Source organism: Callithrix jacchus, chromosome 13 (genome assembly GCF_049354715.1).
Source record: "Callithrix jacchus isolate 240 chromosome 13, calJac240_pri, whole genome shotgun sequence".
Taxonomy (NCBI): domain Eukaryota; kingdom Metazoa; phylum Chordata; class Mammalia; order Primates; family Cebidae; genus Callithrix; species Callithrix jacchus.
Genome location: NC_133514.1, coordinates 105,199,231 through 105,214,960, shown reverse-complemented (window position 1 = coordinate 105,214,960; position 15,730 = coordinate 105,199,231). Strand labels below are relative to the sequence as shown.

At 33.5% G+C, this 15,730-nt stretch overlaps 1 protein-coding gene across 9 annotated transcripts in view; it reads right to left on the bottom strand.

Moving 5' to 3' along the window:
- RELCH (RAB11 binding and LisH domain, coiled-coil and HEAT repeat containing) overlaps positions 1–15,730 on the bottom strand; it is a 120,553-nt gene that overhangs the window by 69,710 nt on the left and 35,113 nt on the right. For 5 of the 9 annotated variants that reach the window (XR_013525937.1, XM_008979917.4, XM_002757255.5 and 2 more), the window contains 5 exons: positions 9,246–9,449; positions 9,049–9,140; positions 8,153–8,446; positions 5,553–5,628; positions 4,215–4,310 (listed from right to left, as the gene is read on the bottom strand). Coding sequence is in view for 7 of the 9 variants with exons in the window: in XM_008979917.4 (XP_008978165.2) it covers positions 4,215–4,310; positions 5,553–5,628; positions 8,153–8,446; positions 9,049–9,140; positions 9,246–9,449 (762 nt within the window). In the remaining 2 variants the exon portion in view is untranslated. Of the gene's footprint in view, positions 1–4,044; positions 4,069–4,214; positions 4,311–5,552; positions 5,629–8,152; positions 8,447–9,048; positions 9,141–9,245; positions 9,450–15,730 lie in introns of all 9 variants that reach the window. The other 4 variants (XR_013525936.1, XM_008979915.5, XM_008979916.4 and 1 more) reach the window with 1 other exon arrangement.

The window sequence follows — 15,730 nt, the reverse complement described above, 5'->3', positions numbered from 1 at the left end:
AAATATGTGGCTATTAAATAACATGCTCTTAAATAAGCAATAGGTCAAGGAAGAAACCACGAAGAAAACGGGAAAACATTGAGATGAATGAAAATGAAAACAACATAACAAAACTAATGAGATGCAGCAAAAGCAGACCTCAGAGGGAAATTTATAGCTGTAAATTTACATTAAAAAAGATCTCTTCAGTAATTCGATATGGAACTACAGAAAGATCAAACTAAGCCCAAGGTCAGCAGATGAAAAGAAATTATTAAAGATTAGAGAAGAGATAAATGAAACATAGACTAGAAAAATAAAGAGAATCAACAAAATCAGAAGTTGGTTCTTGAAAAGAGAAACAAAACTAACAAATGTTTAGCTAGACTGACCGAAAGAGAGAAGATGCAAATAACTAGGATCAGAAATGAAAACAGAGATGTTAGTACCAACATTACAGAAATTAAAATACAAAAGTTAATACTATGAACTGTTCATCAAATTAGATAATCAAGATGAAATAAACTAGTCCTTAGAATCACAGAAATCACCAAACTGATTCAGTAAGTAGAAAACCCCATCTGATAAAGGACACGTATAAAAATTCTATAGCAAACATACTCAATGGTGAAAGATTGTAAGCTTTTCCGTAAGATCAGAAACAAGGCAAGAATATCTGCTTTATCAAGATACTACTATCCAAATTGTACTGGAAGTCTAAGCCAGAGCAATTAAGCAAGAGGAAAAAATAAAAGCCATCTAAATTGTAAAGAAGAAGCAAAACTATCTCTCTACGTGCAGATGACATGATTCTATATATGTAGAAAATCTCATAGGAACCACAAAAAACTAAGAGTTAATAAGCAAATGTAGTAAAGCTGCAAGATTTAAGATCAACACACAGTGATTAAGTGTTGTTTTGTTAAACCAGGATAAACCTTTCCTTTCTTGAAAAGAAAATTAAAAGAACAATTCCATTTACAGTACTATCCAAAAGAACAAAATACTTAGGAATAAATGTAGCTAAAGAAGTGAAAAAATTGTACACTGAAACTATAAAATATTACTGAAAGAAATTGAAGATTTAAAACAAAAAGATATTATTCCATGTCCACGAACTGGAAAACTTAATGTTGTTAGGATGGCTATCTTCCCAAAGAGATCTACAGATTTAATGTAATCACTATAAAAATTTCAATGACCTGTTTTGCAGAAGTGGAGAGTTGAGCACCAAATTCATATGGAACTTCAAGGGGCCGCAAACAGACAATAGTGAAATGCAGTTGGAGGACTCAATGTCCCAGTTTCAAAACTTCCTACAAACAAAAGTTATCAAACCAGTGTGGTAGTGGCATATGGCTAGACATACAGACCAATGGAACAGAACTGAAAGTCTAGAAATAAACCCAAAGAATCTAGGCCCAACTGATTTTTGACAAAAGTAACAAGACTATTCAAAAGAGAAAATTTTTTCTCTTGAACTGTTTCCGGATAACTGGATAGCCATATGAAAATAATAAAGTTAGACCCTATTTCACTCCATATATAACAGATCAAAATAGATCACTGACCTAAATATATATAAAAAGGTTTTCTTCTAATTGTTTTATAGATTTAGCTCTTATATATACTCATATACATATATATATATCTTCTATAACATTGATTGATTTGGCAATGGATTCTTAAGATTGATACTTAAAGCACAAACAACACAAGAAAAAAATAGATAAATCAGATTTCATAAAAATGGAAAACATTTGCCCATCAAAGGATATGATCAAGAGTATAAAAAGAAAACCTACAGGATGAAAAGAAATATTTGCAAATCATATATATGATAAGGGTTTACTACCCAAAATATATAAAAAAACTCTTACAACTCTAAAACATGAACATAAACAATCAAATTTAAAAATGATAAAAGGACTTGAAAGAATACTCTACAAGTTAGCAAAATTGACTGCATGTGGGACAGAAGCTGAAGGACAGGAATAAAGAAATTTTCAATGTAATTCTTTTTACATTAAAAAAAGTTACACCATGTAAACATGAATCAAAACATTAAACCCTGTTTCTAATGCTCTACTTATGTAATCGGCTACGATATTACTATATTCAGTTTACTAAAGAACATTGAAATTGTATTTAAATATCAATAAAAAGGCTTTTGCTGACAAGAGAATATCAAACTTGAGAAATAAGAAGTCAAAATATTAATCCTTCAATCATAAAAGTTTTTTAAAAATGTAGTTTTATCACTTAAGCCCTGGGGTTTGAGGCAATAGTGAGCCATGATTGTGTGACTGCACTCTAGCCTGAGTGACAGTGCAAGAGGCTGTGTGCAAGAGGCTGTCTCAATGAAAAACCAAAAAACCAAACCAAAACAAAACAAAAAACTGACACTCTGTCTCCTCATAGACAGAGATATATAGAGATTTATAGTAAGAAACAGGGGTGAAATATTAAAAAGTAATTCAATATCAAGAGATTTAACAAAAAAAATTTTCTTCTTTTATGCCCAGGGATTGATTTTAAATCAAACTAAGACATATTTCATTATTTACCAATTTAATTTTGAGGAAATACAATTTTGTTTTATTATAAATGGCAACTTTTCTGATAAAACATATAAATAATTAAATGAACAAAGATAGATGATCAGTTTTTCAGGAAATGATTATATATTTTTTAATTATAAAAAATTTAGAATCAGCCAGAAAAGTAAACATCATACCACGAATTAGATATATGTGTATTTATATGCATATAATCTGTACGTATAATGTATCTGATTACTGATGATGCAAATTTATAAATATTTCATGCAGTACAGTCAGATTTTAGTGGTAGTCTTTTATGATAATATGGAAAATTAAAATCAAAAAGTTAAAACTGAATTTCAAAATAATCAGGTTTCCGTAATATTTTAAAGATGATATTAAGGAAATATAGTAAAAGGGATGCAAACATTAACGCATTACATGGATTATGTTACAAGCTAAAAAAGGAAAAGAAGCTCAAACACCATTCTGCCAGGCAGAACTGCAAAACAATCTGAAATTGGACACTGATCCTTCAAGACATATAATACTTTCCATACTTATTAATATCTTACGACTATTTTAAAATAATTAGGTAAGAATAAAGCCATCAGTAGGGAAACCATCTTTTTAATTGTTTTTATTAAAAAAACCTATAGGGACAAGAAATTTTAAAGCTCTACATGTTTTCTTGAGGATCAGTACAAATTTCTTGTGCTAAATGGATAATTGAAAATAAGCTTTAAATGGGTTTTGCCAATGCATTATGTACCTATCATACTGTAGGTCCCAGAAATTATGAGTAAAATCAGTGGTAAATATTAAGAAGATAACAATATGATATATTCTAAAATAGTCTTTATCTATTCTTTATAAAATGTTTTTGATCTAAAAATAAACTGAATAATTCAATTAAATAATTTAAATTATTTGCAAATAAACCATCCACTGCCATTTGAATGAGATTACAGATAACTTTCCATTAATCTTTTATTGATTAAAATATAACTATATTTCATAATAATTTATAAATACAACCATAAAAATAACTTCCTACAGTATTTATGGATCATAACATAGGCTATGTGGACTCAAACGTATTTGGAAATGTATTTTGGATACTTAAAGCATCTGTCAATAACAGGTTAACTGCAAGAAAAATAGAAAAGGTACTTTTAAAAGTTGTTTTAGTCAATATTATGACTATTCTATTCTAAGAGAAATGTGATTTATTGCCAAAACAAGCATAATAACACATTTACAATCGGCAACTTCAAGTACATTTAAGACAAGTGTTACATTATTCATTCCTGTTAATTTAATACAAAGAATGTTCATTTCTGCAGACATATGAAGCGTATCATACCAAGAGCAAAGATAATTAGTTAACTGGTAATGTAAAAACCAGACAGTGTTCATGGCACATAAATGGACCTACAGTAATAGTTAGTGCTGCAGAAGCTAACAATGATTTAAGCAAAATTGGAAAAACATGAATACCATGCAGTTTTACTGAACTCACCTGACAGAGGTGTAAAACCATTCTCTAGGAGCAGAGATGCATGCACAAAAGTAAGAATATGATTGCAAGTAATAGACTTTAACAAAATAAAAATATAACACTAAACTTCAGAATGACAAAAAATGGACAACATGATGGGATTATTGGGATGAAAATACTATGTGTCTTACCTCTCTCTTTGCCAATAGCACGTTGGGAACAATGTGCGGCAGGCAGCGTCCCAGCATTAACATAACACTTTTTTCACTGTCTGCAATACGAGACACCTAGAAAACCAAAGAATTAATAAATGATGATAGTGGAGAACTTCCATGCATAACAATATGGAAAAGTTCATTCTTTAGGCCCTGACACCTCTGCTCTAAGTACATATTCCAATATTTTAATTTATGTAACAACAACAACAACAACAACAATAACAGTGCTCTAAACGACATTAATATTTCTTTGGGCTAGAAACAGATTTAAAATGCCATTAAAATCAAGGATGAAGCCAAGGAGGCCGAATAGGCTTCATTTCTGGGAACAAGTAGTAGGGATAGCACAGGAGTAGGGCAGCCTCAATGTTTGTTTTTGTCCTTGAAAAGATGCTCACAAAGCTACAACCATTGGCTACAGTGATACTCTGTACAAAGAACTTGCAAATACAAGGGGGTAGGCTAAGGAAAGTGATTCAGTCTTACAGTGAGGATTGCCAGAATGCATCTAAATCATCCTCTAGCTCTGTGATATTCTCAGTGACACTGTGGAACAGAAGCCCATGGGAAGTCAAGTGAAATGAAACACAAAACAGCTAGAAAGGGAGGAGTGAGTAAGGAGGTAAGAAAAAGCAATAGGGTTGGGCGCTGTGGCTCATGCCTGTAATCCCTGCACATTGGGAGGCCGAGGCGGGTGGATCATGAGTTCAGTAGTTTGAGACCAGCCTGGCCAACATGGTGATACCCTGCCTCTACTAAAAATACAAAAGTTAGCTGGGCGTTGTGGCACATGCCTGTAGTCCCAGCTACTCGGGAGGTTGAGGCAGAAGAATTGCTTGAACTGGGGAGGCGGAGGTTGCAATGAGCTTAGATTGTACCACTGCACTCCAGCTTGGGCGACAGAGTGAGACTGTTTCAAAAAAGAAAAACAAATCAAAACAGAACAAAAACCAATAATAATAAAATACTCCCTCAAGATCAATCTGCCAAAATAAATATAAAATAGTTGAGAGAAACTAATATGCAAGCTAATAAACTCAACTATTGGACATAACCACTACTAATGAAATGAAAATAATGGAGTAATTTAAATAAACAATTAGTATATAGACAGTGTACACTTAAGTTGGTTTTCTGAATTATATCCAATAGGTGCTATCATTAGACACTATTTCTTAAAGCATTATTGTAAATAATAGATTTGCATTTGAAATATAGCCTTATCACAGATGCTTCTTAGAAGAGACACTAAAAAGAAGAAAAACAGTAGGATGTTTTTAAAAAGTTGTGGGAATAGGTGGCATAATTTACCTCATATCCTAAACGACTATCTGCTGACATTCGACAAAAAGAGAGTAGTGCTTGATGGAATGCAGGAGACAATTTCCTAGAAGAAATATTGTTTGAAAAGGAGGTAATACCAAAGAATTACCACTGACATTTAAGGAGAAATTTAAGTTACATATTACAACTCCCATTCCTGCATTAATCCTACCCCACAAATGCTAACCAGATTTCTGAGCCTCCAGTGACTTGAACACTTCATTAGAGAAACTTATACAGGTCACTAGGAGAAAGAAAAGCCAACAATAACTGGTGTTCTTGCAGTAGTTTGATGCTATGGGAATAAATGGCATTTATAGTTAGTGGATCAAACCTAAAGTGGTATATTAGATCAATGACTATAGAAATGATTCGAAAATCTGAAATAAGGTCTTTCTCTACCCCCAGTTTTCTATGGGAAACACAAAGGTAAAGTGGATACACAGGTTGACCTGGTATATTACTGAGAGGAATTAAAGTTTTGCAGATATATGTAACGTTAATGATAAACCTGATTATTAGAAAACCACATACAATGAGTCTAAAGATAAAGGAGCACTTCAATATTCATGATACATTTTAAAGAAAGTTTCTATTTGCAGTTGAAAATATTAGCCTATTTTCTTTAATATTTATATTTCTAAAATAATACCAGTCTCTATATAGTATTATTCATAAAATTATGACTATGAGTTGTACTTGGTGTTGTTAAATCTACAAAGAAAAGGCTAACATGAAAAATTACATAATGAAGCTTATTTAGTATATACCACAAAGTGGTGCTCAGTAATTTCTGATTATAGAGTGCTGTACCAAAGCTTGAGCCTTTTGCTCTTTTATGATCCTCCCATATTCTCTCAGAAAGAGACCATAATCCTTCCTCTTATCCTAATCAGAAACCTCAAATAAGCCTTGATCTTTTTCTTTTGAGATGGGGTCTTGCTATATTGCCAGTGCTGATCTAGAACTCCTGGGCTCAAGCGATCCTCCTGAGTAGCTAAGATTAGAGGCACATGCCATTGTCCCTGGCTTCTTTCCCTTCATTTTCACCTCAAATCCATTCAATCTTTTAACTTTTAATAATCTTGCAGATCTATATCCTTCTTTCCCTTCCCATTACTAATGTTTCAATATAGAACAGGCCTCCATCATTTCTTACTTGGATTCTTCCAGCATATACGTGTACAGTTTCCTTTCTCCCAGTCTTGCTACCTTCCAATTACCTCTAGCTCAGAGGGTCTGTTCCAAAGCTTAGATACCATCCTGTCCCAGCCTCTTAAATGAATCAACACAAGCTTATATGACTTCTTAGACTTTGTTTACCTCTCCAACTTCATCTGCTGCTACTCTTCACTAGCATTATTTGCTTAAGCCTTACTAAGTCCTTCTTTGTTCCCCTAAAGCTCTGTTTTGTTTGTGCACTTGGAAACACTCTCTTTTACCTCTTTGCTTGTTAACACTTACTTAGTCTTGAAATCTCAGATGACACTTCTATGAAACCTTTCCTGCTCTGAAGACTAGGTTAGTGCCTTGATTACATGTTCTGAAAGGAAAATGAACCTCTTTCATCATACTACTTTTCATACCTTAGTGTTATTGCTTGTCTCTCTCTCTCATACTATATACAAGGTTTGAGGTTTGGGCCATGTCCATTCCAATTCTGTGACCCCACCCCCCCCACCCCCCACACCCCTCTACTATGCGCAGAAATAGTGAAAAAGTTGTGGTTCATGAGTGGAAAGCTTTACTTAAAAAAAAAATTCAATACTTCTTAATAATAATGAGGACCTGTAAGTCTGAAACAAATGAGTTGTGCTTTTCTAATATATGTTTATAGCAGGCATAACATCTCTCTATTTAATGGGAAATGAAGGTCATAACCTTGTGGATGAAAATGCACCATAGGATATTTGTAAGAACTAAATGAATTAGTATACATGAAGCACTGATGATTCTGTCTGACATGTAAAAATAGCTCAGCAATATTCCTTTCTTAAAAGTATTTTTCAAATTATAATCTAAAAAATTTAAAATTCTATTCTGTCTCTTCCACTAGGAAACATAAAGTGCAGGGACCATGCTTTTTGTCATCTGTGAGTTCTGCAACCCAATATAAACTAAATATATGAATTAAAAATATATTAACGATGTAATATTAGTAATAGAAGAAGCCACAAGAAAAAAACTAGGAGCAAAAATGATTCCTTCTTTAACACAGGCAACTACGCAGCACCAAAATACTCCTCTGAGTGTGATAACAACTGAAGGATAGAGAAAAGGTAACAAGCACCGGGTAAGTGTTTAGAGCGCATAGTAATATACATATTATTTATGGGTTTACGTACTTAGATAAGATAGAACCTATCCCATTGATGGGTAATTCCTTTTTGATCTAATTTAACTTAGTAACTAATTATTTTGTGACTTTCTTGTGGCAACTACTTTGCCATGTGTTAAGGTCATGTCAAATATAAAAATTCATATATCTGATCTGCAAAAAGCAGTTTAAATAAGAATCGTAGCTCTTCCCATTTGACATGTACTAAATAGCTAAAAGATGCATTTCAAAATACAGTATGCATACTAACCTATTGGGTTTATCAAAATGAACTGTGGTTTTACTTGATGGAGAAGAAGGTGGCAGTCCTTCTCGTTCTCTCCTGGGGAATAAATTTGGGGAATTCTCTTTAGGAATAGTGGAATCAACTTCATCTGGTATTGAAAGATGGATGTCTGTGTTTTTTCCCTTGTCTGAACTATTTACAACTGGATGCTGGCCACCATCCTCAGAGTCTTTGTGGGACAACTGATCCAAAGAAGGCTGAACAGAGTCACAAACTTCTGGGATGGCAAAGTGTTCATTTTTGAGGAAGTCCATTTCACTGTAGAAAGAAAGACAAATGAACAGAAATCATCAGAAGACAACTGTAAAGACTAGCATAAATCTCATGAGTTTAATGTTTCAAAAGTATATTTAAAAGTATTAGTAGCAAATGGTTGGCAAGTGATAAATCTTTTTTATGCAATATTCACTGTTGCTTCATATATCTAAAAATGTAGCTATACACTCAACAATGAAGCATAAAAATGGCCTTAAAAACCCCGCTTTAAATAAGCAATTTAATTTTTTTTTATTCATTTGCAAAATGGGGATAACTCCCTGAAACCCACAGGATTATTATAAGAACTAAATGGAATAATGAATGGGAAATATGTACAACACTAATGTAGGAGAAATCAAAACATCTTATTTCTTACATCCAAGACACACTGATTGTAAGATCACCATATTGATTTAGTAACTGGTTTTGGGAAAAAAGACATATTACTATTTTAAATATATTAAGCAATTACAAAACTTTCTTTCAGAAGTGTTAAAATGTGAAGCAGTTATGCCTTACAATTGGAATGTTTCATATATGTGTATAACTTGCCAATATCTTTATGTTAAGAGGATTTTTAGGAATGATGATCAAATACTAACCTTTTAAGTCTTCTGATTTGCTCCATCAATGACCATTTCTCACTATTTAATAAACTAATTTTATCTTCTAATTTCTGTACTAATATGGAGTTCTAAAATCAAAACAGGAGAAAAACAGAAACTCAAGATCTCACTGTATGCTTTTACATAGTTTAAATACTTTTTGTGGACTTGACTAATTAGTTGATCTCTCTCACCTCTGCAGGCTGGGGAGTTTCCAGAGTTGGAGGGAGGCTGCCTATAATTGGTGTAAGGGCTTCTAACTCATCTTCTTCTACTCCACTGGCCACATCCACAAGATCTTTTCCAGTCACTTGATGATTTCCAAAATCTCGGTAGAGTTGCAATAAGTCTGGAGGTTTTGGAATATTTAATCCTACATCATCCCATAACTCGAAATCCTAAAAGATACAAAATAATAATGTAAAAAATCTTTGATGAAATTTTACCTTGGATTTTTGAAATTCATATTATTATTGCTAATACCTTTTTTTTTTTAAAACATAGGGTCTTGCTATGTCATGCAGGCTGGAGTAGGTGGCACAATCATAGACAGCTTATTGCAACCTCGAACTCCTGGGCTCAAGTGAGCCTCCCACCTCAGCCTCCTAAGTAGCTGGAACTACAAGCACCCACCATCATGCCCAGCCAATTAAAAAAAATTTTTTTTTGCAGAGGTGGGGTCTACTTTGTTGCCTAGGATGGTCTCAAACACCTGGCTTTAAGCAATCCTACTACTTTGGTGTCCCATAGTGTTGAGATTACAGGTGTGAGCCACCACAACCAGCCTCTGCGAATATCCTGAAAACCCAACATAATCATAATTTTGTTGTAACAACAAAGTGTATGTTCCAAGTGAGTAAATACCAGTCTTAAATTTACTTTACATCTTCCAATATCCAATATTATTCTTTTAAGTTTCCTGACATTCTAGATAGATTTACTTGTCTTAGATATCAAAATATTACATAATTTTTTATTCTATCTCTTAAAAACATAAACTCTTTTAACTTTGTTTTATATTAACTTGAAGCTCATAAAACATGCTCAAATAGTTGCATGAAGTCATAAAACATGTCTAGATTAAGGAAGTCTTAGTATATAAATTGTTCCTATTATTTATAGGTTATAAGTAAACCCATTGATATCATTAATTTTGTTCTTCCTTTATCATTCCAATGTAATACATATTCGTGTAATCTCTAGTGGGCAAGGAAACAATTTAATCTACATGTCTTCTTGCTGCAAATGTTTGAATATAAATCATCTTATTAAAAATGCTTCTGGCAATTTTCAGAATCCAAATAGCTACTCTTCAATTTGTTGTATATTCAAACATATTTAACAGTTTTATTAACTCTAACACAGTTTCATTAAAAGTACTAAAAAGCATAGCTTCTTAAGCATTCTATACTTGATCTTAGCCAAAAGGCCAAGAAGCGATCTCTTAAGCATTCTATAGGTAAAGATTTTTAGAGAAGCTTTATGAAGTTGCTGAGTAATCAATTCCATGTAAATGCATTGTCTCACCATTCTCTCTTCCGCTAATGTATCAGAATTTAGTAATAATTTAACATATTATAACTTATGAGAACCTCTATGAAAAACTATGGCATATTAATTTGAACATTCTAAATGTGATATTCTTAATTCTTTGATGGTTTATTTGAATAACGAGATAGCTATTACTGAAGACTAAATCTGGGGCAGATACGAGTATTATAAGTGGGGGCTTTAAAGAAAACCAGATGTAAGTATGAAATTTGTATTTATCTCCAGTATTATTGTTACAAGTGAATTTGAGGGAGACTTAAACTGGTCATCTGTAAAATGGGTATAATATTTATTACCTCTTAGGGTTTTTGTAAGGATAAATTAAATGAATATTACACATAATTCAAATGTCTATTTACCTATCATTCATCCAAAAGTTAAGACATATTTAAATTGTGCTTAGAACTACAAATTTCTAGTTGCTCCATATCCTTTCCAAAACTTCATACAGCCTTAACTAAACATTCTAATTAAGGTGTTGTGGTATCTCAATGTGACTGAATTGGCATTTCTCTAATGAATACAGATGTTGAGAATTTTTATCATGTGCTTATTTTCCATCCATATAACTTCCTTGGTGAAGCACCTGTTTACAACTTTTGTCCATTTAAAAAAAAAAAATAGGTTATCTATTATTAAGTTTAGAGAGTTCTTTACATATTCTGGATATAAATCCTTTAAGAGATACGTTACTTGCAATATTTTACCCTCTCGGTCTTCTCATTCACTTAAAAGTGTCTTCCAAAGCACAGAACTTATTAATTTTGATGAGAGCAAATCTGATAGAGAACACCATGCCTTTTGTGTCATATCTAATAAATCTTTTGCCTGTCTTCCAGGCCTGCAATGATTATTTTTTCCTCTAGAAGCCTTACAGCTTTTTAGGATATATATTTAAGTATATGTTCCATTTTGAGTTAACTTTTGTATATGGCATATTTTGATGTTCAGTTTTTATGGGCAAATGGTTCCATTAACATTTGTAAAAAAGACTACCATTTCTGCATGGAAGTTGCTTTGCATTTTGTCAGAATTCAGTAGATCATCTATGTGAAAATCCATCTCTGGCCTCTATTTTGTTTCATTAATTTATTTGTCTATATACCAATTTGACACTGTCTTTACCAAAACATCTTTTGAGACTTGAAGCCAGGTAGTTTAGGTCCTCCAACTTTGTTCTTCTTTATTAAAGTTGTTTTGGCCATTTCATTTTTCATATGAATTTTAGAAAAAATTCAATACTTTCCCAAAAATGCCATGAGAATTGATATTTAGATTTCATTGAAAATACAAATCAAAATTGTTATCTTGATAATATTGGGTTTTCTGGTCCATAAGCACAGTATCTCTCAATTTATTTAAGTGTTCTTTATCTCAGCATGTTTAATAGTTTTCAGTGTAGAAGCTGCCAGATTTATCCCTAAGTTATTTCCTATTTTTTAATACTACTGAACATAATATTTAAAAAATTCAATTTCTAATTGATTAATTGTTGCTAACATATAAAAATACAATAGTTTTTTTATACTTGCCTTGCATCCTACAACCTTGCTAACATCACTTAGTTTTTGTCTGTCTTTTTTTTTTTTTTGAGAGGAAGTCTTGCTCTGTCACCAGGCTGGAGTGCAGTGGCAAAATGTCGGCTCACTGCAACCTCCACCTACTGGGTTCAAGCAATTCTCCTGTCTCAGCCTCCTGAGTAGGTAACACTACAGGTGTGCACCACCACGCCCAGCTAATTTTCATATTTTTAGTAGAGACAGGGTTTCACCATGTTGGCCTGGATGGTCTCAATCTTTTGACCTCATGATCTGCCTGCCTTGCCCTCCCAAAGTACTGGGATTACAGGTATGAGCCACCATGCCCAGCCAGTTCATAGGATTTTCTACACACATGATCATGCCATTGGTGAATAAGGACTGTTAGTTCTTCCTTTCCAAAATATGTTCTTGAATTACTTTTTCTTGCCTTATTGCACTAGCTAGAAACTTCGGTATGACGCTGAACAGAAGTAGTGAGAGTAAATGTTCTTGTTTTCATGTTCATTTTTCATCATTAAGAATGATGTTAGTGACAGGTTTTCTATAAAGTCCTCTATCAGTTGGGTAAATGTCCCTTTATTTCTAATTTCTTTAAAGTTTTAAAAGAGAATGGATGTTGCATTGAGTCAAATGCCTTCTCTGCATCTTCTCAGATGATTATATTATTTTCTTCTTTATATGATGAATTACAATGACTGATTTTTGGATATGAAATCAACCTTATATTCCTGGGATAAACCCCATTTGGTCATAATGAATTGCCATTTTAACATTTTGTTTAATTTGATTTGCTAAAATATCATGTATAATTTCTACATCCATATTCATAAAGGAAATGAGCCTATAATTTTCTTTGTTTGCAGTGTCTTTGTCCAGTATTGATATCAGAATTATGCTGGTTTCATTGAATGAGTTAGGAAGTATTCTCTTCTCTTTAAATTCTAGAATAGTTTGTATTACTTCTTCCTTAAATGTTTGGTCAAATTCTCAAGTGAAGCCATTCAGACCTGGAGCTTTCTTTGTAGGAGGATTTATTATTATTGTTGTTATTATTATTATATTATTATACTTTAAGTTCTGGGATCAGAATGTGCAGGTTTGTTACATAGATATACACATGCCATGGTGATTTGTTGCACCCATCAACCCATCATCTACATTAAGTATTTCTCGGAATGCTATCCCTTCCCAGCCCCCGACCCCTCAATAGGCCCCGGTGGGTGATGTTCCCCTCTCTGTGTCCATGTGTTCTCACTGTTCACCTTCCACTTATGAGTGAGAACATGTGGTGTTTGGTTTTCTGTTCCTGTGTTAGTTTGCTGAGGATGATGGTTTCCAGCTTCATTCATGTCCCTGCAAAGGACACGAACTCATCATTTTTATGGCTGCACAGTATTCCATGGTGTCTATGTGCCACATTTTCTTAATCCAGTCTATCATTGATGGGTATTTGGGTGTTTTTTTTATCCAGTCTATCATTGATAGGCATATGGGTTGGTTCCAAAAAGTGGAAGAAGTATATGAACAGACACGTTTCAGAAGAAGACATATATGCAGCCAACAAACATGAAAAATGCTCTAAAATCCCTAGAAGAAAACCTAGGCAAAACCATTCAGGACATAGGCAGAGGCAAGGACTTCATGACTAAAACAACAAAAGCATCAGCAACAAAAGCTAAAATAGGCAAATGGGATCTAAACTCCAGAGCTTCTGTACAGCAAAAGAAACAATCATTACAGTGAACTGGCAACCAACAGAATGGGAAAAAATTTCTGCAATTTAGCCATCTGACAAAGGGCTAATATCCAGAATCTACAAAGAACTAAAACAGATTTACAAGAAAAAAAACAAACAAACCCATCCAAAAGTGGATGATGGATATGAACAGATACTTTGCAAAAGAAGACATATATGAGACCAACAAACATAAGAAAAAATGCTCATCATCACTAGTCATTAGAGAAATGCAAATCAAAATTACATTGAGATACCATCTCACTCCAGTTAGAATGGCGATCATTAAAAAAATCTGGAGACAGCAGATGCTAGAGAGGATGTGGAGAAATCCTCTGTTGGTGGAAGTGTAAGTTAGTTCAACCATTGTGGAAGACACGGTGGTAATCCCTCAAGGACCTAGAAACAGAAATTCCATTTGACCCAGCAATCCCATTACTGGGTATATATCCAAAGGATTATAAATCATTCTATTATAAAGACACATGCACACGTATGTTCATTGTGGCACTGTTTACAACAGCAAAGACCTTGAACCAACCCAAATGTCCATTGATGATAGACTGCACAAGGAAAATACAGCACATATACACCATGGAATGCTATGCAGCCATAAAAACCAATGAGTTTGTGTCCTTTATAGGGACATGGATGAATCTGGAAACCATCATTCTCAGCAAACTGACACAGGAACAGGAAATCAAACACCGCATGTTCTCACTCATGGGCGGGTGTTGAGCAGTGAGAACACATGGACACAGGGAGGGGAGCATCACACACTGGAGTCTGTTGGTGCGGAATAGGGGAGGGACAGCAGGGGATTGGGAGGTTGGGGAGGGATAACATGGGGAGAAATGCCAGATGCAGGTGACAGGGGGATGGAGGCAGCAAACCACATTGCTATGTATGCACCTATGCAAGAATACTCCATGTTCTTCACAAGTACTCCAGAACCTAAAGTGCAATTAAAAAAAAAAATACACACACACACACACACACACACACACACACACACACACACACATATATACACATACATATATATATAAAGAAAAAAGCTCATCATCACTGGTCATTAGAGAAATGCAAATCAAAACCACAATGAGATACCATTTCATGCCAGTTAGAATAGCGATCATTAAAATGTTAGAAAACAGCACATGCTGGAGAGGATGTGGAGAAATAGGAACACTTTTACACTGCTGGTGCAAGTGTAAATGAGTTTAACCACGGTGAAAGACAATGTGGTGATTCTTCAAGGATCTAGAACCAGAAATACCATTTGATTCAGCAATCTCATTACTGGGTATATACCCAAAGGATTATAAATCATTCTACTATAAAGACACATGTACAGGTATGTGTATTGCAGCACTGTTCACTGTAGGAGAATTTTTAACGACAAATTCAATTTCTTTAATAAATATAAAGCCCTTCAGATAATCTATTTCTTTTTGAGTGTTCTTTGGCAGTTGTCTTCTTTTAAGAAAAGTTGTTCATAACATTCTTTTATTATTCCTTTAATATAAGTAAAATATATTGTAATGTAACCCCGTTCATTGTTGTGATAATTTGTATCTTCTATCTTTTTCTTAATCAGTTAGGCTAGCAGTTTATGAATTTGACTGATCTTCTCAGAGGACTAATTTTTTGTTTCATTAATTTTTCTCTACTGTTTTCTGCTGCATGTACCATTGACTTGTGCTATCATCTTTATTATTTTATTTCTTCTACTTTGAGTTTCACTTGGTTTTTTTTTTTCGTTTCTTAAGGCAGAACCTGATTTCAGTGATTTGAAATCCTTTCTTTTCTAGTATAGATGTTTTGTGCTATGAATTTCGCTCTAAGTGCT